The sequence below is a fragment of the Tachypleus tridentatus genome, chromosome 7 (genome assembly GCF_004210375.1).
Source record: "Tachypleus tridentatus isolate NWPU-2018 chromosome 7, ASM421037v1, whole genome shotgun sequence".
Classification (NCBI taxonomy): Eukaryota; Metazoa; Arthropoda; class Merostomata; order Xiphosura; family Limulidae; genus Tachypleus; species Tachypleus tridentatus.
The window spans coordinates 132,769,745-132,793,137 of NC_134831.1; the positions used below are offsets into that span (position 1 = coordinate 132,769,745).

At 30.1% G+C, this 23,393-nt stretch overlaps 1 protein-coding gene across 6 annotated transcripts in view; it reads right to left on the reverse strand.

Moving 5' to 3' along the window:
• Positions 1-4,178: 4,178 nt before the first annotated feature.
• Positions 4,179-23,393, reverse strand: part of LOC143256630 (transcriptional coactivator YAP1-like) — a 57,292-nt gene continuing 38,077 nt past the window's right edge. Inside the window, exons 2-9 of one of the 6 annotated variants that reach the window (XM_076514092.1) lie at positions 22,496-22,671; positions 20,292-20,392; positions 19,023-19,220; positions 15,077-15,106; positions 9,587-9,827; positions 9,044-9,153; positions 8,462-8,566; positions 4,179-7,794 (exon numbers count right to left, since the gene is read on the reverse strand). In XM_076514092.1, coding sequence (XP_076370207.1) covers positions 8,486-8,566; positions 9,044-9,153; positions 9,587-9,827; positions 15,077-15,106; positions 19,023-19,220; positions 20,292-20,392; positions 22,496-22,671 — 937 coding nt within the window. In that variant the 3' untranslated portion in view covers positions 4,179-7,794; positions 8,462-8,485. Of the gene's footprint in view, positions 8,567-9,043; positions 9,154-9,586; positions 9,828-15,076; positions 15,107-19,022; positions 19,221-20,291; positions 20,393-22,435; positions 22,672-23,393 lie in introns of all 6 variants that reach the window. The other 5 variants (XM_076514087.1, XM_076514091.1, XM_076514086.1 and 2 more) reach the window with 5 other exon arrangements.

Below are 23,393 nucleotides of genomic sequence, written 5' to 3' on the forward strand. Positions count from 1 at the left end.
ATACAGATCTTTTTGGACTAAAAACAGACTCCAACAGTCTCTTCACTCCCACAGACTAGTTTCAGAAGAAAAAATAAACTAGTAATATGGTTAAAATATGCAAAATATTACATATCTCACTACCCTATAGTATGTTTTTCCAGCTAATTTTAGTTCAGAGCGTTAATTTCTGTTGCAAGATACAACCATACATGTTATATACTATTTTGTGGGATATTTGCATTGTTTCTTAATTTAACAAGTTAATAAAAGGCTGTTTTATGATTGTCAAGTGAACAAAGTAATTCTGTATTCTTGTGACCCAGTGTTCTGATTATTTACCTAAATAGTAAATGTAAATTCTGGCATTCCGAGACAGAATATCTTCAAATAAACTCCTCTTAATTTATTACGTTATTTACTCTGCTAATCATATTCGATTTTCTCCAATTCACCATTTTTATTTAAATACAGTTTCTGTAAATTGCTTAAAGTTTATTAAAATTATCACATCTTCTTTGGTTTATTTCAATATTACAAACTACTACATATGATCTTTCACTTACTGGGTCCTTTGAAGCTTCAGTTGTTACAGAGATGCTAGGTTTATCCTTGAATTACCACATTGCTGATGCAACTCAGATTACTAAACAATGCACTAACATGTTTTTTTTTGTAGTACTTAAAAAGACAGCTGGGTCACTTGATTAAGAAGGTTTTACACTGATTATGCATCATTTTCCCTCTGATGATTTAAATTATTTGTATGAAATTGTCACATTTTTTTTTTTCTATATCCAACAGCAATTATTTGAGATTTTGTTATATCTGTCATGGAATAATAAGTGTCACACATTTTACAGAATCTACAGAGCTGGTTCTCTTGAAATTTATACTAATATGGGCACAAACATTTGATTTCTACTTGCAACTGTGACATACAACATGTACGAGTCTCCTAGTGGTCAAGTTATAGGTTGTAGAGATGTTACTTTTTCAATCACAACTGCTTGTTTAAGTTGGTTCAATACAGAACTGTATCTCTCACCTCTACTGTTCATAGTATAAAACTTCTAACAGTTTTGTCACGAAGACTGCAACTATAATTTTTGCTCGTTCAAATAATGCTTTAAAAACTAGAAATAAAGATTCTACAATATTTTTACAGGACATTATTGGTTTGATAGTAACAGGTATTCATGGAGAAAATGGATGAGACTCGTGTTATATCAATTATTGGTAAAAGGCTCAACATCATGCTAGTTCAGTGTTTACTACTTATTAACAGGTTCCATGCTAATTAAAAGTATCATCCTGATGCAGTGTTAACTCATGGTAAAAGGTGTCATCACAGTGCAGTGATAGTAAAAGGTATCATGCTAGTACACTGTCAAATGTTGTTATAAAAGTGCCATACTAGCAAAGCATTAACTGTTGATCAAAAACTGTCAACCAATGTTGGTGTCTATCTGCAATTATTACCATGAAAACCCATCATTTTCTTAAATTATCATTGCACAGTGACTCATTTTTGATGTATAATTGCTAACATATGAAACCATCAGTACTGCATACTGTGCATCTAGCATAAGTTTCTTCCAGACTAGATTTGGCAATCACTCCATGCAACCCATTTTCCCACAAACGTTTACACTTTCCCCTTCCCAGTGTATCTTTGGACGGAGCATAAGAAAGGACTGCAAATTAAAATGATATACTTTACCCAAAAACTTGAGCATGGCACTGAATCCATAGTTAACAGTCAATGGTCATAGTCATTATTGTCAACCTGTAGTACTTGACAGGTATGCATGTTAGTATATTGTTAACTGTTTCTAATATTGCTATCATGCTAGGGTAGCATTAACTGTTGGTAAAAAGTTTGGTGTAACCTTAGTACAGCATTAACTGTTTGTTTGTTGTGTTTTGCCAAAGGCTACATAAGGGCTATCTGCATCAACTTTTCCTAATTTTTAACTGATAAACTAGAGCAGCTATTTGGTTACTCTTGTCAGACCAAATTATAGCTTCAAAGAACAAAGCATAATATATAGACATATCTATTTCTTACAGTAATGGGATGTAAACCAGGGAACCTCAACTCCACAGCCTGGCATGAAATTGCTGGGCCATACTTGATTCTGTTAACTGTTGGGAAAACGATCAATGTCAGGCCATTATTATTTTGCTGCTGATGAAAAGGACAGTGATGTACCAATACTGTTAACTGTTTGTTATTAATTTCATACAAAGCTACATGAGGGCTACCTGCACTAGCCATGACCTGATTTAGCAGTGTAAGACTATAGGGAAGGCAGCTAGTCATCACCACCCACTGCCAACTCTTTGGCTACTCTTTTATCTACAAATAGTGGGACTTTATGCACGTACTGTTTGCTGGTCCAAAATGTCATTACCTCTTTTTTGGTTATATTGTCCTGTGTTAGTTGCTGTTACATAAATTAGAATCATGCTAGTCAGTAGATATGGCCATGCTAATACTAAGTCAGCTGCTGGTACAGTGGATATAGTCATGTTAGTACTATGTTAGCTGCTATTACAAATGTTACAGCCATGCTAGTATTGTGTTAGCTGCTGGTAGAAAGGAAATAACACAATAATAGAATTCCATCTCTTGGCTTTACCAACACTGATAATTCATTATGTGTTAGCTGTTACTAAGAAGATTATTATATCCATTACTGATAAACAAAGTCAGATGGAGAGTATGGTCAATGGTCCCAATGTCAGCATAACTAGTTATAAATTTCCTATAGCAATTACACGAACAAAAATCTCCAAGTTTTGATAGGGTCAATTATTGTACTGAATTTTATATAAATGATTCTCTATTTATAAAAAATACAAGGTTGATATGAATCAACTGAAGTGACCATAGGGACAACATTTTTAGTGGTTTAATAAGTTCAAGGAGAATTTATACAAGTTGTATTTTCTCTGTAACCAAAGAAAGTTGTTCATTTTTTATTGTGAATCTGTACTCAGGTCAAACAAATTTGGCGAATTTCAAAAATGAAATAAATTTTTCTCAAACCCAAATTATCTGATAACAGGTTGCATGCAATTAACATTCTAAATAAATCCACTTAACTACAAATTTATTTACAGTTGTTAATATGGTACGTATACTAACATTCTTCATTCAAATGAATACCAGCAGTACAAAATAACATCCAATTAGATTTTAGTTCCAATCTACATAGTTAGCTTGCCTTGATCAGAAGTTAATATTACTAATCCATTATAATCAATGTCCATGACTTATAGCTCCCTGTCTTTACGAGGCACAATTTCTGCGTGCGTGCATTGAGAAGACAAAGTCTTAAACTCAGATTTCGTTTTAGCTACTGCTTCTTCCTACTATAGTGATGTGAGTCTTATGTTCATTTTAAATAAACTTAACAATGAATAATTTAAACATTTTGTGAATTTCAAAGTTTCTGTCAGTTAATTACTTACTTTTTGAGATTTATGTAAGGTACAAATTAGATTAATGAATATTTATTGTACTACTAATGACAAGTTCTCTTGTGGGTCAGCTGTAAGTTCATGAACTTACAATACTGACATCTGACTTTTCATTCCTCACAGTGAACAAAGCACTGATAGCCCAATGTGTAGCTTTGAATTAACCACAACAAAGTGCTGACAAATTAATAAATCTCCATTGTACTTCATTTTATAGAATGTTGTATATTTTGTACAAAAGAGATTAATAAATCTCCATTGTACTTCATTTTATAGAATGTTGTATATTTTGTACAAAAGAGGTGTTACAAGCCTATTTGATAAATACGTTATATCAACTCGTATTTCTTATCACACATTGAGCAAATTGGATCAGTTCAGCTGATTCTATTTATTATACATATAAGTAGGAATGTATACATCTGGATTTTTGTATGTATTTTTAACTCATATTATTACTGAAGTGATTATGCATTTTGGGGTTTAACATTCCTTCTTGGCTTTTACATGTGTAGATGTAGAGATACATTTTTTTTTTTTCAATATTAATGTCTCTTATCACAATGTATATGCTAACAATATTCCATTATTCCAATAATTAAATGAGTTTGATACAGAATAGTCTTTCTTCAGTACATTGAAGCAGTAGATCAAATATCCACTAGTACTATAGATACAGAATAAAACAAAACCCTGGAACACAGTGGTTATTATATTCTGTTTTATTTACATACAGAATACGTAATAGTTAAAGGCACTTCTTGATTTTATTATCTAATTTCATGGCTGGTAAGTGACAGTATTTACATTTGAAAAGCAAATTCTCATGTATTTAATATAACTACCAAAATATAGACTTTTATCCATAGGACAAGAACAATGAACATGCAAACTTCCTTCACCATAAAAATAAAAAAACACGTCACAAAAACACAGGCAACCAAAATCCCAAATCTAAACCCTTCACAGAGTTATCATTATCACAATAAAGTGTACCTAAAGGCAGTCTATATGAACAACTAATTGACTTTCTCTTCACTTTGGCACACTGATTCTTCACATTATATTTTTTATTAAAACCTTTTTTTTTTTCTGACCATGACAAACAGAAAATTCATAAGTTGTATTATTTATCTAAGATAACCATCAAACTACCACCTTTATTTAGTTTCCAGAAAGGAAAAAAAAAGTTAAACATATTATTTAAAAAAAGCATTCAATTTTAAGTACAAACAGTCATCGATGTAAGTTTGTGTGTGTATAAGCCTACAATTCACAATGTAAATTTTTGTGCCATTTTACAGAACAAAATATTCTTCATTAATACTTATTGAAGAATGTAATGTCTTGATTTGCTCTTCTCACTTAAATCTACTACTTAAAATTTATGTTAAAGAAAACACATTGAAAGATTATTTGCAATACTGCAGAACTGTTACTGTTATTATTAAAGATAAAAATATTTCATGGCAATTTTATATGTTGTATTAAAATATTACTTGTGAATTATTCAATAACTGCAGTATTGCTATTAAAACTTACATGCACCCTCAACAGAAAGCTATGGTTTTTACTAAAAAAAATTTGCTACAATTTTTACATTACCTTTCTGGTAAATTACTGAAACTATATTATTTTAAGAAGAGCCCAGAAACAGAGACATAACAATACAAAGATGAAAATATTAATTTAAGAACAAAATGACAATTTAAAATGAATAACTATAGTTTCACATAAAAGAGATTAAATCACAAGAGATAAAACACCACATAAATAATATAATTGTGAAACAAACAAGTCATCTGGAAGTGAGCAATTAATGTAGTTATCCCAATGTAGTACAATTCTAGTGGTTTCATATAGTTGTGGTCTTGATATGAAAGAATCAGGTGGAAAAAGTGAATTACAAAAGTTGGTTTTTTCATAAGTAAAAATAATATATAGGTATAATGGTGTTGTTCAAAAATAAATCGGAGAAAGATGATACATAAAAATGTGAACTCTTGATGACGAAAAACCCACTTGAAATAAAAATGTATCTCGCAACAGCTGGTATGGGTATTAACACTTTTATTGATAAGGAGAGAACAACATTTTAAACTTCCTAGGTCATCTTCAGATCATCTTCGTTGTTAACCTGAAGATGACCTAAGAAGGCCGAAACGTTGTTCTCTCCTTATCAATAAAAGTGTTAATACCCATACCAGCTGTTGCGAGATACAAAAATGTGAACTGAATTTTTCTCTATTGTGTTTGTCTGAACAGAAACAAAATGCATCTTAAGGTTAAAAAACTGGATGGATAAACAATGGTAAATATATTATCAAGTATAGCACAAAAATTAAACTGTTTATAAAATAAGTTTCAACTGAATAAATTTACCTCATAAATAAAAATATATATATATATATATATATAGCTGCCACATCTAATTTTATAAGAAACTGGTAAAATTTTGAACTTTATGAATAAAATCTACCCAAGAATAATTCAGGTCACTGTACACCAGTCTGTCGCTTCTTTTGGACTTTTAAAGTACAATGGCTATAATCAATAATAGATTTAGTCACATGTGTAGTTAATGTAGTAACATTTTAACTTTGTTGTCACACCACAGAAACACTACTTTCATGATAAAGCCTAGTGATTAACTTGAAATCTGATTCATTTACGAAAATATAATAAACACATGCAACAGTATTTTTTATTATATTCTTACATCCACGTGGAAATAGACCTTAATAACAAGAATTGAAAGCAACATTCCTTTTCTTATTTCCACAACTAATAAGAAAAGAGCCAACAAAGAAAATTCCTGAGTCAGTCAAAAATTAGCACTGAAAACACAGAAGACTAAACGCTTTTTATGTATCTTGTCTCACTGCTACGAGTGTTTTGTTTTTTGTATACTTACAACATTAAAATGTTTCTGTGCTTCACTTTGTCGCAAAACTTAGAATATGCAGTAACATCAACTGGTAAATTTTCCACACTTCTTTACTACCAGTATTAACAATAAGCAAAGAGCAGTGTTGTCTAACAAGACAAGGTTAGCCTTTCTGTCTGTAAGGTACCATATGTGTACTTTGCAGGCTGTTTTAAAACATTTCTCGAATGATTAACATAGCCTTGCTCGTACGTAAGCTAGTTGTTATAAAAAATAAAAATTTCTACAACATGCTATTTCACAAGTAGTAATCAGTTGGAAAAATCTTACATTTCATAATAAATTGCACTATCCATTTAGGAAATAGAACCATGATCTCAGGCACCATACTAAGGTATATTACCTAGTACTACTTTAAGTCACTAGATGGCACATCACAACTATCAAAATCAATAATTACAATACAAAGGAGAAGTTCAAATACAAACATACCATTGACAATGCAGAGTTAAAGAGCTTCTTGTCATCTATTACATTTATTTCAGATTTTAATTTATAAAACATAGAAATTAAAAGGACATTTTGCTTAAAATAAAGCAGTTATTGGTAAACATCTTTGTGATAGAAAGAAAATACACTTGTATTCAGTAATAGATTTATATATTCTGGAACTTGCCCTCCATTACTAAGTTTATGTAAGACACTCCAAAAATAAATGTATAACAAAACATTTATGGTTGTTTCCAGACTTCAGTCCATCCTACAGTTTTTGAAATAAAAACTGAACGAACAAAGTTTTGACTACAGAATAAATTTCTGTACGAGTTCTCTACTCTTTGCATGTCTACTAGTTTTACAGCATCAGAAACTAAGATTAATTCAGTATAATATTAGAAGTAAAAGAGTGACATTTTATTTGAGAACTAATCTTGGCAAAATCAATTATATTAAACCCTTGGAAAAAAACAACAAAAAGCTTTTAAACACTGAAATGTAAAATAAATTATGAAAGCACTACAATTTATGCCGTGCGTAAAGATTTAGTTTTCATAGCCTGTTATGTGTCCCAGAGGCATTCAGTCACGTACTTTTAGTACGACACATGAGATAGTAGGATACAAAGTACTATATATTATGTAAAAAAATGTCAATAAACAGTCAAAACCCAGACTCTACACTTAAACCACAATCTTGAAACACTAAAGTCTTCCAAATAAACCACCAAACTGCATGTGTGTCATTAACATGGAACCAATTCCAATAAAAGTAGCAGAAGGTATATAACATGCAGTTGAATAAGGTACACTTTGGAAGTCAAAAATTATTTGCTCATATCTTACTTCTTCCAATAAAAGCTTCACAAGATTTCAACTGGTGTGGTATATTAAGATACCTACTTCTGTAAGAGATATCTGAAACCACTGGTAGTTGGTGAAATTCTGTAATTATAGAATTGAAGTAAATTTCAAAGACAACTGTATGTTTCACAATAAAATGTGTAGTGTATCATTGTCTTTATTTTTCCTCAATAATTCTTTCTCTTATCTGATAAAAAAATGATGCAAGAACAACATGCTAGCTGAAAGATTCCCTCTTCTTTCTTTCTAAATAGTAACCCTAAAGTTTCAACCTACCATAAAAGACCTCTAATGGCATCATAGGTGAACCTATAAAGTACATTACATCATGTATTTTAAAGGATAGGTATATGTAGGATTTTGCCCAAGATTAGAATATATTTAATGCTGTTTTTGGATTCCATAAAATATTTTGCATTTTTGAACTCAGTTCATTGGTTGTTAGGTTTAGACGTTTTATTCAAAAACAGAGTAAAGTGGAACTAATATTTACATTATGATGAATTTGACATTCATTTTTATGTTTATTATGTTATTCCCCATACTACTAATAATAGTTAAAACAACAACCAGAAAAGACAGTATTATGTGTGAGCAAAATGCTTATAAAATCATGTGGTTTTAAATCAATATGATTCTAAAGTAATGGTTACTTTATGCTAAAATGGCATACACATGTTCAATGAACTTTCTCTGGACAAAAAAATGAGTCTTTATAGCAACATGGACAAATGTCACCACATCTGACCTGGTTATTGTTTTCAGTTGAGGATTACAACCATGTCAGTATATTGTCTTTGTTAGAGGTCAAAAGTGACTCCATGTCAGACAGAAGTTCTTCTGTAATTTCTTCCTGAAAAGATAAAAAACCTTTTTAATTTTCCTAGCTACTATGAACAGTGCATTTCAATTTCACTAAGCTTGTCTTCATCATCTATATGAAAAACAAAACAGGAATGAGTATTGAAAAAAAAAAATTTAAATTTTACCTTAAAGCACTTAATATAGGTGACAACTTTTTAATTTTATTTCTTATTCTCAGCTACTATGGAAAAGACCCCAGAAAAGGTTACAACCCAGGAAAGCAGTTACAGAGCTGTACAATACTGAATGATGCAACAACACTTCCAAATTTTTCATTAAGTAAAAAACATTTATGTATTTCAATAAACCACAAACAACTGATGTCTAATTTAGGCATCACGCAACCAATCATGGTGGGCATTGAAATCATTAACAAAGTTTGTAAAGGTATAATTTAAAAAAAAACACAAAAAAAACATTTTGATATCAGCTAAATGCTTAAACATAATCTTTTGTTCAAATATACCTGTATACTAGGCACTAAGTCATCAGAATCCATGCTGTCAATTCCAAGGCTAAGATTTGTACTATGAAGGACTTCCATAGTGACATCACTTCCTGTCTGTTGCCCAATGTCTGTAAGTTTTATATAAAAAATTTATGTAATTTATTTCTTTAAGTTTTCTTTTCATGCAACTTACATGCAACTGTGCACTTTAACATATGTTTCTAATACATTTTTTCCTTTTTGTTTAGAAAACACTCGTTTTCCTTTCACCCAATAGGATGAAACAAAACTAAATTTCATTAGTTATACTTATTATAAAATATATTATATATATTAACACTGCAAGGATGTTCAATAATTAGAAGAGTGTACAACACTAAACTTCATGAAGCTAACAGGGTGATGACGGAACTGAACATTAAAAACACATTTATACAGTATTGTCAACATTTGGTAAGATGCCCTGCACTCATTTTTCCTCCGTTTTAGACAGCACAGTCAAATCATTCCAAATTTAATTGTTCTTCAAGAAATAATGTTCTAAGCTATGAAATACTCAACCTCCACCATCCATCACATCCTCAAGACTTCCAAGGAAATTCTCAGGAGTGTGAGGTACACTACAGTTGGTACCAAGTCCAAGTCCACTGTCTTCACTTCCTTGACGAGCATGCTGATTAGAACTTCCCAAAAATGGGTCCATGCCTGTTGTACAAACTGGAGTCATGTCCATAGTGTTTCCTGTTGGTGATTTAGAAACAACAGGATTTTCTTCCCCAAGTGTCCTTCTGAGCATCATTTCCTGTATGTAGATAAAGACAGAAAAAGTGTCTCTGTGTGCATATACATATAATACAGGTCACTTACTGTAATATCACATAAAATTAATAATATATAATGTACATCACTTACTGTCAGACAGCACCATCTATGTTTAAGAGTAACATGCAAATAATACATACTGGACATAATTCACTGTAACACTATTTGTTATATAGTATCTATACTATAAAATATGCCCCCGCTAATACAGCGGTATGTCTCCGGATTTACAATGCTAAAATCAGGGGTTCTATTCCCCTCAGTGGGCTGAGCAGATAGCCCTTTGTGGCTTTGCTATAAGAAAAACACAAACACTATAAAATATACCTAAATATACCTGTGAAATAATAACTCATTGCTGAAATACAACTACATTAAAAAACTTTAAAAAATATGTCAAAGTTAAAGAAATCTCTATTGTAAAATATTATTCCTACACTTGTTTATTTGTTTTAGAGCAAATACACACTGCTCTATCTGTTGTGTCAAGATTTAGCATTGTAAATATATGAACTTACTGCTATCCTACCAAGGGGCATAAGTCCTGTGAAATAGTTTAAACCCTGAAAAATCTCTATCATAAAACACAACACATAAAGTAGTGAGTTAAGGCCTATATTGACATATTCTATAATATACCTGAAACAACAGATCACAGTGAATAAAGTAATATTAGAAATCACATTTGTATCTCAAATGAGAGTCCAAGGTTGAATCCTTTTATACTATGATATATTTAAATCACTAGATTATGACAGCAGTAGTTCTACACAGAAAACTGCACATGAAAAGGCGCATATGCAGAGGTGAAATAATCAGTAAATAGAGATCTGGATATTTTCTTGACATTAACTTGTCAGGTTACTGAAAAATACTTTAAATGAAACTTTAGAAGAAAACTGAAGTCTAAATTTCTCTGTCTTGGAGGTCTAATGATAGCAAAAGTACATTTAAAAATATTTTAACTCATTTTGTTCAAATTTTACTTTTAGTCCATTCTTGGTTAAGTTCAAAAGTTATTTCTAGTTGCTACTGAAATAACAAGAGAAGAACACATGAAATGTTCATAAATATAAACAACAGGTCAAATCTAAATAAATGCAAAATCTTTCATAAAAAGTAAAATAAATCCAAGTATAACTACACTACTTGTACTAGTGAAAGCTTAAGGACTAGGTTGAAGCCTACTGAAGTCTTTGAAGATTATAAGTACTTTCCAACACCTGAAGATGACCACCATAATAACTGATCACAAAGAGATAAATCAAAATGCAAGGTAGTGGCACAAAAACTAATTTCTCAATGGCTCATTAAATGTAAAAAGTCCCAAAGAAACCTGGTTGTCTTGAAAAACCAATATATATATGTTTCACATTCCTGATTACATTCAAAAGCACCTGAAGATGAAATTCAACCTGTGTAGAAATCAAGTGTTCTTGAAGTAACTAACAAATACCACTAAGTTGGGCCTTGAATTATAAATAAGGACTCTTCTCTATGGGAAACAATTTTAGTCTACGAAATAATGGATTTCGAAGATCTTAAAAGATATATGTATATGTTCATTTATTTACTTATTTATTTACATTTTTCTAGTATTTATAACTTAGGTTGCCTACGTCAGTTTCACTCAATTAGAGTTAATTTACTAAATGTCAGATCAATAGTACAAATCATAATTAAGGTACTTTCAATTACTTCAATATGTTTATCATCCTCTTTCATTCCCCTTTGGACTTTACAGCTTTTCATTTTTGTATATGTATATTTAGGGTTAGACATCATTCTTTAAGCCCTTGTTGTCCTTTTTTGTGTTTGTCTTTCAGATAATCCTCGTGTTCCTCTTTCTCCTCTTTTATAACATATTTAAATGTTCTGGCATTTTCATCATATTTGTTTTTCCTTTGCAGTAACTTTGGTTTACACATATTTCACTAGTACTGAAGTGACCATAAGAGACCAAAGTATATATTAGTATTTCACAAAAACAACAACACATGTACTACAGGTTAATCTCTAAAAACATACAAAAACAGATATCAATGTAACTGTTTAAAATTACTTTTAAACCAATGTTAAGCCTATGGTCATCACTCTCTGATGTTACCCCTACATAGGTCAAAGCTTCCTTTATTTTTAATACAAACATACATGCACCAAAATTGAGCAAAGAAACCAAGTAGCTAAAAAAAAGAAAAAATAACTTACTGTCAGGTTAAGTTGTAATTTATATTTTACAAAATGTATTAACTATCAACAAGTAATAATTAAAATGTGAAATAGATAGTACATATGACTTTTTCATATAGAAGCATATATAAAGAAGTCCACTCTGTAATCTTTTTGTTTTTGTATGTCTCCTAAGCTCTAACTTCTGACAGTTCTGTATATTCTTCATGTGATAGGAAGCTTTTAGCATCATGTCTGAATTATCATTAAGCATCAAAGGTTAAGCCACAGTCTATAAATCTAGTTAACATACATTGCCTTAGAAAATGAATCATTCTTGTAACAATAGATAAGGTATACTTAATTTCACAAAGATGTTCAAGTTTATACACAAGAACACAGATTACACAAGCACCAAGTAAACAAGCTTTTAGTGATAGTAGCTGTCACTCTTAACCCAGCCTGACAATAAGTCGTTTTGTTTCTGCTGCAGCTCCTCAATTTGGTTTTGGTTTCATTTCTGTTTCATCACATGTACAAAGGTAGTTTTGAAAAGTACAAAGTACAGTACATCAGCATAGAAACAAACAAACCATGACCTAGATCATTTGCTTAATTAAATGGGTTTTCCACTTAACTTAAACAAGGGATCTTACTTCTGAAATACCTATTTATAAAGTGTAGTGTACATTAAGTAATCAGTCTAGAGGTAAATTTCAACAACTGGTAACACCAAATTAAAGGAATAGCATTTAAAAAGCAAGCTATTGTGTCATTCCCACTAAAATAATCTTCCACTTTGTTTAAAAACAAATTTTACACTTACAGAAACTTAACTATACAGTTCTCCAGTTGATCATATCTACTAGAACAATAAATGTTTTACTCTACACTAGGACAGACATATGAGAAGGTTGGTAGTTGTGTTCTAATTATTTTTATATTCTAAAAATCATTAAATGGTATGTCCTATGTTTAGTAAACCAGTGTTTGTTGTGCTTCAGATCCAGTCCTGAGTTTTGAAAGTTCAAAAATTAAAGTTACTCTGCATCTGATAAACATATCACATGCAGGATTATAAAGGAAGTAACTTAATTTTGAAAGAAATAATATTTAAACTTGCTTATTTCAAGGCAAATTTGATGTTTAATATATTTTGAACAAATAGCAGCATGTATAGTTTCTACAAACACTATTCAATAATAATTAATAAGACTCACCAGCTATTTTACCAAAGTGATAAACTAAGACTTTAGGGCTAGTGTTAGTTAACTTTTCTGTATCATTACAAACTTAAATGATAGGTTATTGTTCCTTAGATGCAAACTACTTGCATTCACACCTTTCTGAAGTTAATAATTAAGTACCTAAATCTGTTTATTTCAACTAATTGAAAAACGTAATAATTCTTTAGAGATTAATAAAGAATTATCTTTTTCTTATTAATCATTATCTTAATTAATTAATTAATAATAATTCTTATCAATCTTATAAAATTCTAAAAGTGCATTAAACTTCACTATTTCTTCATTTTAAATTCTGGACACTCATAACTTGATAATACTTGGATAGTATACTTGTAAATTAAAACAGTGGAATAAATACTGCAATAGAGAGTATTATTTCTTGTTTTCTCTCTTGCACAGTGTTAAACTTTTAAAAATTTCATCCAATTCAAGAAACCACACCAATTGCTTTTATTCCTCAATAATTAATACAGATTTAAAACTCAAGCTTATTTAAAAGGTTTCTATAGAATATTCTTCTGTCATCTGATTCTTTCCATATTTTAACTTGCAATTTTTAGCGATTCCTTCTGTGCACAACCATGGAACTGCTATTTCACTACTACATTAGAATAACTTGCTATAAAACATATTTATTATGCTTAACTGAATCACAACTATTCCCATCAATACCTTTTTATTTTCTAGATCTTCAAGTATAGTGCACAGAAAATGTTAAATTTAAACATAAAATGTGCATCTATACAAAGCCAACTTACAGTATAAAATCAAACAAGTGCAGAATTGGTCTAAATTTGCTTTTATATCAGTGATTGTTGTAATCCTGTTCATTCTCTCCTATTTTTTATTGTTTGGTAGGTAATACTAATCCAGTTTCAGAAAACTATACCAGCAAGTAATTATTAAAACATATTCCATTTTAAAAAAATATAGTGCTGTTCATGTAGTCCTTGTTTTGAGTTCAATTGCTCTTTTAATTGTTTTAAAAGAGATGTCTGCAGATCACAATTCTGCAGAAATGCTTGAAGTTCCCTTTCTTAACACCAGGTGTTTGTAAATTTTGGAAAACGTTCACTACAGTTTATCAAGATGAAGCTTGGAATTGGAATTTCTGACTTGAAAGGCACCTTATACATGGACTAGGAATCAAGCCAGAGATTCCAAGATCCAGAAAGCATTGTCCCTAATTTTGAAATGCAGTACAAAAGGAAAGTAATCATCCAAAAGTACCAACATGGCACTTGGAACTAAATAATTGGATTGACCATCACTTTAAAGTATAGGTTTTAATTAACACAACACACCTCAAACCATGAACCCTTCAATCCACAGCCCAATGGCAAAGCCTCCTTCAAATTATGATAAAAATAAGCAAATTACAAAAAAAATTCATTTCAGTATACTCAGTTTTTGTATTCTAAGAATATTCAGTTATGGTTATTCATGTACAAGAAAAAATGTTTTAACTTAGGACAAAATACATTCAAAAATACTTTTCAAAATGTCTTCAACTGAAAGAAAGACATTACTCATGACAATGAGAATGTTTCATTTTAGTGCTAATTCTTTTATTCATTTATAACATTACTATGAAATAACACCAAAAACAATGTAACTTTGTTTTGATCTTGCTGTTCCATCTTCTACATGATAATTTATCACACGTTAATACAAAAACATGCATTATTGACAGGAAACAGCCACAGAACTGAGAGAGAGAGAGAGATGGAAGAAAATGTTAGTGGAAGACTGAAAATTAAAAATATTATATTTATATTAGTGTTAAATTGTAGCACAAAATCCTAAAACTCACATTAAGCATGGAATTTCCAAGGGAGGCCGGCTGCAAAGCACAAGAGACAGTATTTAGTTGGGAGAACACATATATTCACTACAATATATCTTAATCTTTCAGTCAGAAATCTTACTGAATTTATACAAGTGTGATTAACATAGTTAACCTTAAAAGCTGTAAAAAACTTTCTCTCTCTCTGACAGTGGCTTATTAAAATATTAAAAAAACATTTATTTATTTAATCCTTCTAATTTTAACAAAATTTATAGATTGAATATGGTTAAGTTTCACTAGCATTTCAAGTTAATGGTCAAATAAGAAAACATTATGATTAAAATAGCTATTTAAAACCCTTATACAAGAAGTACAAATTAAAACTTAAAATAATCAAATGCATAAATTGCTATGCTATTGTTAAGTGTATATTTCATAGCTTACAGCTGGGGTTTATTTTTACATTATCTACAACTAGTTTTCTAAGCTGATGGAACAGCAAGTACCTATAAAATATAGCTCAAATATAGGTAAAGTAAAGAAACTCTTCTCCATTTCCATCTTTACTCTTATAATTAGTCTTTTATTTTCATAAGTTTGAGTTTTGTCAGTGATAGTTACTTTAAATAAATATTTATTTTCCCTACACTTTTTTAAACTTTAATAAGCACAGGTCATGTGATCTGGAACAAATTCAATGCACTTTGAATTTCTGACTTGAAAGGCACCTTATACAAATCAACTACCTACTTTACATCAACTGTCAGTACCAACTACCAACCCTAAATCAGCTGATAGTACCATTATCTGTGTGAACTATCCTATAAACTTCAAAACGTATATTAACACTAAAACATTAACTTACAGAAAACTGCCAATACAGCTACATGTATAATAAAATTAAGTTATCCAATAATTATTTGATATCCCATAACAAACACAAACCTTGTACTAATCTTTGAAGAACAGCAACAATTGAATAAATACTTAAGAAAAGACACACCACACACATATATGTAATCATTATAAGTACTGTATTTTAGTTCTATTTTTGAAAATTTAGTACTTTTAAGGTTTTGTCTAAAGTTATACTTTTTTTTTAGAAACATAAAAACATTTTATAAATAAATGTCATTAAGACGTCTGCCAATTTAAGATCATGCAATGTGCAGCCTGCAGGCAATAATATCAGAATTCATGCCAGATATATGTTTCTAGTTTGTTTGTTTTTTATCTTAAAAAAATTCTGGTTTGTGAGTCATTGTGGGGTAAAAAAATAGAAAGTTAATTTGAAACATGTGCCACAGTCTATATATAGTTAGACAACACAAGCTCTTAGTTACCAAGTGCAGCATGGCTACTAGACAAAAGACAAAATAACGCTCCATGTATGTCTGTCTCATGAATGTAGATCACGAGTTCACCTTATTGTTTTACAAGCAACAGAACTTGGTGTGCACCCTAATATTCTAGCAACTTTTATTTCTTTGTTTTTTCTGGAGAAGAAATTCCATCGAATTATAATTTTTCAAATTCTAGTGTAAATTTAGTGTTATGTTTTGTGTACATGTACTACATCATGTAATTTCTGTTGTTAAAATGACAAATTTTGCTAAATCATGAGATGTGTACTGGAAAAAGAAACATTTTCATATATTAATTTCACATGTTTATACCATGTGTTTTAGCCAAAAGATTGAGAAAGTAATGAATATAAAACCAATAAAACTAAAAGGTTCTGTCAAGTTACAAACGTTTATAAGCTAAGAAATGCATTATTTCACTGCAAACCTGTTTTAGAGCCTCCACCATGCTGACGACATGGTTTATTTGATGACTATTTTAGCAGTTTACTAAAAATAATCACTTTCCAAATCAGTTAACAATCTAATTTTTCAAATGTGACCCTCATACAAACTTTAATTCTAATTATTAATCCATGACAAAATGTCAGTTAAGATCTTTAAAGCTTATTGTTATTGTTTCAAATTCCTTGTGTAAAAATTCTGTTAATCTCCGTGTCCACCCATGATACTTTTTGTATTAAAATTAAACAAGTATGCAAATATTTCTGTAATACACAACCGGAGTATTTAAATGCCATTATAATTATGATTATAAAAACATGTTAACTATGTCAGTTGTCCAACAAGCACTTACACTCTAATGAGGAAATGATAGAACATTAATCAAGAAAAGATAATGTCTTATTACCTGCAGAACAAAGAAAATACACAGTGTCACATTTTTGGAAATTTCTAGTTTTATGATAAGAAATAAATAACTTTCAGTTTAAAACTGAGTATGTGTATGCTTTTGGTCTGTTGCTTTCATTTGATGTATTTAAACTGATTCAAAAACACATCTTATCACTCTCTTAATAAATCAATGCACTAAGTTACTATCTATTATACTTTGTAGTAGTGACACTTTTTAAGATAGTGACAATACAAAAAATTATCACAGAGAAAGAAATCTAGATTAGATATGATAGTTCAGAAGCACATATGATGCTAAAACAAATATACAAATAAAAAAGAAACCTTATAATATGTAGAACTGGTAAGGTCAATGTTCTATAGTTGTTTTTGTCATGCAATGATAGAAAATCTATAGCACATTTGAATTATGAATCATATACACATATACCAACAGGCTTGTTTCTGGCTTGAAAAAGAGCACCTGGTTTTAATGTTGCCAAGTAAATAAATTACTGGCATAGTTTTTAAGGGAAGTTTTTCTCTAGAAGTCTAATTTCTTTATTTTAACACCTTTGCATTTTTTCTGCTATCTTATAACACATACATATTAATCTTTAATACTGTGTAAGCCTGACTAAACTTACTCAACACTGCTTTGAATAGCTATAGTTGTAGTAGATCAGCTTAACTAAATACCAAAACACAATACCTAAATATCAAACTTTGATATAATTAACAAAATGTACTCATCTTAGGAATTTGTTATTGACAGGAGATTAACTAACAGGTGTCCATGAAAAAAAAAGGAAACATCAAGTAGTTTCTCGTCCATATCAGATTCCAGAGATGCCAAAAACAAAAACCTAAACCTAAGGGAATACTTGGTTTTGTTTAAATGTGTGTATATTTTATATCATGAGATATGTAAAGAAGAGCCACATTCTTTTGTTATAAAAGCCAAAGTAGGTGAAATTAAATAATGTATTTCACACATGATTTTTTTCAGTGAAAGGCCTATGTTGCAACTGTTAAGTCCTCAATTAATATAGCTACCATAATTAATATTAAAAGTCACATAAACATTCTTAAAAACATGTATTCACCAATACATTTTTTCCTATACCTTAATACAGTAATCTATTAAAAATCATGCTTGACTCCCGTACTTATGTTACAAATGTGTCAACCATATAGCCAATATTGTCATGATTCGTAGCCTCTACAATAATTACAGTATAATTATCAAAAATGTAGCTATTAATTAGTAATTAAAAGTTAGATTATTGTAAAGGCTACCAAACACTTTAGGAATTGTTTCTCACACAAAAAGTCATTTGTCTTAACAATACTTGGTCTTTATTAAACTCACTTAATATCCTAACTTACACACTGATAGTTCCTAATTTCAAGTGTTTGGAAAAAGTAGTTTTGCTATTTACAATTACTCCTCTTAATAAATAAGTCATAAGAAAATGTCACAATGCAAGGTTGACAGTTGCATTGTTTTTCATTATTTTAGGATATACTTTATTTAAAGTCAGTGTCACCTGAAAGAAGTTAAATAAACTTAAAGTAAACAAACATTTCCCACTGATTACCAAAGAAAATATATATTTTGATGAATAACGTTTCAAGACCTTCACATTTCAAATACACTACTTTCAAAAGTATACTCCACCTAATGTATTCAACACAAAATTCAATTTTTCTTCATACAGGTGACAAGCACCTATAGAAAAGATAGTAGTAATAATAAATGTCAAATTTACCTGTCTCAGTATTTCTTGCTGCCTGAGTCGAAGACGTTCCCGTTCTAGTTGTAGTCTGTGGAGCCTTAGCTTTTGTTGTTGCTGCTGCAGATTTAGCTGACTATTCACAGCTCCAGTCATAGTTGTAACAGCTGCTGATATAGAAGCTGCTGCAATGTTCTGAGCAAGAGACTGAGTTCCAGTTGAACTGGCCTGCACCTATTTAAACATTCATGATTAAAACCACTTGTAGACATACAAGGATGAGTTATCATAATTTTCATAAAATATGCCTTTTTTCTATTATTTTTACAACCTATGAAACTTTGTATTAAAAAAAAAATTCATCAGGTGATGCATAGCATACAATAATGTTTATTTTAATGACTCAAGAACCTCTACAGGAAATACCATACAACCCATTTATTAAATATTAGGACTAAATCTGCTGTTATTACTGTTCTTGCTTATGAGCATGTCTATACCTCAATCATATTAATGCTTTCTGCAAAAGATCACATGATCAAATTTTGATATACAAAAAAGAAACCCCCTATAACCAACAACACAAGAACACATATGTAGTTTGCAAAAATCCTTTCAGTCACAACATTTTATTTTAAAATTAGTTGGAGAGAATTGTTTTTTTACACACTAGTATGAAAGTATATGTTTGAAAGGTTTGTAAGTTACACATCTCACAATTGTTAAAAACAAATAATCAAATATTCATAAAATAGAAAATACAAATTACAGAGCCATTACTATGAGTAATTCTCAATACCTTTGTAAGGATTATCTGCCAAGTATACAGTTAGTCTTATAATTAATGAATGGAAGAGATTCAAAAAGGTAGTGATGAAAAATAAAACAAGACTTATAAAAGGACAATACTACATCTTTCAAACATTAAAAAGAAATGTACCAATATTAAAACTTATTTCACCACAAATTAAAAATATATATTAGTAAAAACCCAAATCGTGGAAGTAACTGTTGACAAACAAAGAGGAAACATGAACAACAAGGTATATGTCAATCAAGAAAATTACATCATAATAAATAGGTCTTTACCCACAAAAATGAAGCAAATAAATTACATATTTTTGAATTTGTTAAATTTTATCCATAGATTTCAAAGTAAAATACCAAAAACAAACATTTACTACAGCCTATATAAAAAGCAACAACATTAAAAAAATTATTGCACATATGTGTCATAAAGTTTGCACAGTAGTGACATTAAAAAAAGAAAAACAGATTTTTCATACCTACAAATAAGTAACTCACCTGTGGTTGTTGCTGACCCTGTTGCTGTGGAGAAGACAATGGTGGTGGTTGTTGGCCATGATGAGGACTGTGCATTAATGGCAATCTTCCAAGCTGTAGAGCTGTAAATCAACAGGAAACCAACGTGTAACTGAAGTAAAGAGTATTATTCACTTCTCATACTGTGTAATTCTTTTCCTAATGTAATTTACCACAAATAATTGAAAGACTACAGTTTGAAAACTGCAACAAACCAAGGTCTATAAAATAGTCCTATGATACATATTAGTTAATACAACCAAAACCAATATCATTGTCTGTTAAGTTCAATAACTTTGCAGCATTATGAGTGGTCTGTTTTTGAGCAGTATGTGTCACTTTTACTGTTTAAAATGTTTCTTGCAGCTAGTTCTTAATCATGTGGAGTTGTATTGTTCTGTAATGTAAATACTGATTGTTATTTGTTATTATGTGTTTCAAGTTTGATCTATTATATTCTTCTAGTGTTTTCATTGACAATATTAGTAACAACCACAAATTTATAAATTTCTACAAATAAAATTTCAAACATCCATATATGTATGATACAGGATTGTTCAGAAGTCACTGTTAGGTTAACTTCAACTAAACTATGTGTAAAGTTTTAAATATTGTTATAAGTTTAACAGTCTCCAAAATCATTTTGTTCCCATATACAAATAAACAAAAGACAGTGGAATAAATTTAACAGTAACCTGAGTCAGAATTATGATTATTCTGAGATTTTGATATTTGGAAGATCTGAGACCCATAAGGTTGTTCTGCTGGGTTTAGAAAGTTTACTATGTTTAAAGTGTAATAAAGTGATCATATGACTTAGTAAATGTTTTTGTATGCTACATATCACCCACCCTGTTAGCAAAATAAAGTTTAATTGTATAACATGAAAAACCTTAACAACCTTTAACATAAAAGCAGTAAAAAGGTGTGTATGTGTCTATAATAAAGCCTTACCAATTTGTCTGTACACCAAAATAACAACAAAATCTCATTTGGATAGCATAATCATCAATTTCACTAGAACAGTAAGAGCTGAAACAGTTCAAAACATCAATTCTTACTTGGTGGGATTTGTTAGCAAATAAGAACATATATATTTCACACTGCAAATGAAAGAAAAAAGGCTGAATACGATGTAAAGAAGACAGTAAGAGTTTACTGAGCAAAGTAATAATATAGAGGAACAAAGTACAAAAAGAAAAAAATGAATGTATGTAAATTACAATGAAAGAAAAAATATTAAAATAAGTTTGTTTTTACAAAGAATAGAATAAATGTAGAAAAAAATGAATGAAATACAAGAAGTATCCATATGAGTGTATATAGAAAACATGAAATTGATGATTCATATGAGTGTATATAGAAAAAATGAAATTGATGATAACTTATTTTAATAAGGAAACCAATAATAGGAAGAATGAGTGAATCATATCAAAGAAAGAAGGAAGAGATGAACAAAAAAAGATAATAGAAAAATAAGAACAGCTAAACTTGAAACTATTCTGTATAATTGTGAGGGTGTAATTATACCATGATAGTGTTTGTTATTCACCATATTTCATGATGTTAATTTGTGCAAAAATAACAAGAAACAAATACTATAAAAGCAGTAATAAGTTTGAAAAAAAAACAAAATGATACAATACTTAAGGACAACTTGTTGATCCATCAAGACTGTCTAGTCCACTTTACATAAAAATAAAAAATCAAGTCCTGTTTATTCCAGTATTTATTAGGCCTTTCATCATAATTACAGCCAATCCATTTCAAAGACCAACTGCCCTGTACAAAAAGTAAAATTGTCTGAAGTAAAGATTTATATGTTTCTCCTTGTCCTATCATTCTCACCATGAAATGTGAAAAAAATATGATGGACAGATACTATTAATTCCCTTAGTAATTTTAAACACCTTAATCAGATCCCCTTTAACTTTTCTTTTTCTTTCAAGAAGAACAATTTCAAAGACTTTATCTTCATACCACAACTTTTCTGCTCTAAGTATTATTCTAGTAACCTTTTTTTGAATCCTTTCCAAAAAGGAAGTGTCCTTCTTAAAGTAAGGAGCCCAAGATTGAATACAATTCTCCTAACAAGGCCTAATCAGTGATCGACTTAAATTACTTACTCAGTCGTGGATCAAACCAACTTGTGGTGCAGTCATTGTGATTTATAAAATACACTTCACCTTCTGGTGTATAAGCCTGTTCCCACCCTTCTGGAAGGGGGCCCAGGTTTATTGGCAGTAAATTTGCACCAGAAGAGGATGTTGACACTAAAGGATTAGAACTTCTTGAAGTGGTCAAGGTTCCAACGCTAAGGTTCTTGCGTGGGTCTTTCCATGTAGTAGTTTTGGTTTCATGGCTGCAAGAAACACAAAGAAAATTAAATCTCTAGGAGAACACGTGCTAAATTAAAGAAAAATTTGAGGCACAACAGAAAATGATAAATACATTGTTTAAAATAAGTGAATCATGAGTGAAACATATATTTGTAATCACGTGTTTTTCTCTGACTGAATTACAACAGATCACCTTTTCACAAAAAGTAAGGAATACAGTTAACTATGAATATTGGTTTATTATCAAATGATAAAATCATTACCTTCACATAATGTTTCTCCACCTTTTTTTCTTCATCAAATCATAAGTTATTTATTACTTTCGGTAGTTATATGACAATGGTTTGTCAAAAGTAAATTTCAAAAATACTTGAGATACAAATGTTAGAATGAATAGTCCAAAGTGTAAAATGATCTTCCATATAGTGTCCCAAAAGTCAGTTGCTACTGTTGCAGTGATGAAATTAACATTGCTATTGTTACTTCTTCATACATTTCTTGAAAAAAGTACCAATCTTTACTGAATGTGTTGAGGTAACTTGGACTAAACACTTTCACTACTGTATAAATTTTGAGGACGGATGCTTTTTGCAAGTTCTAACAATATACATACACATTTAGCACTATGGTAACCACATTTTGGGACATCATCTGTATTACCTTCCTTGTCTAACACACAAAAATTATTTGTTAGTATATGCATCATTCTTTTCATTGTGTATAGTTCCTTCCTTTGTAAGTGTAT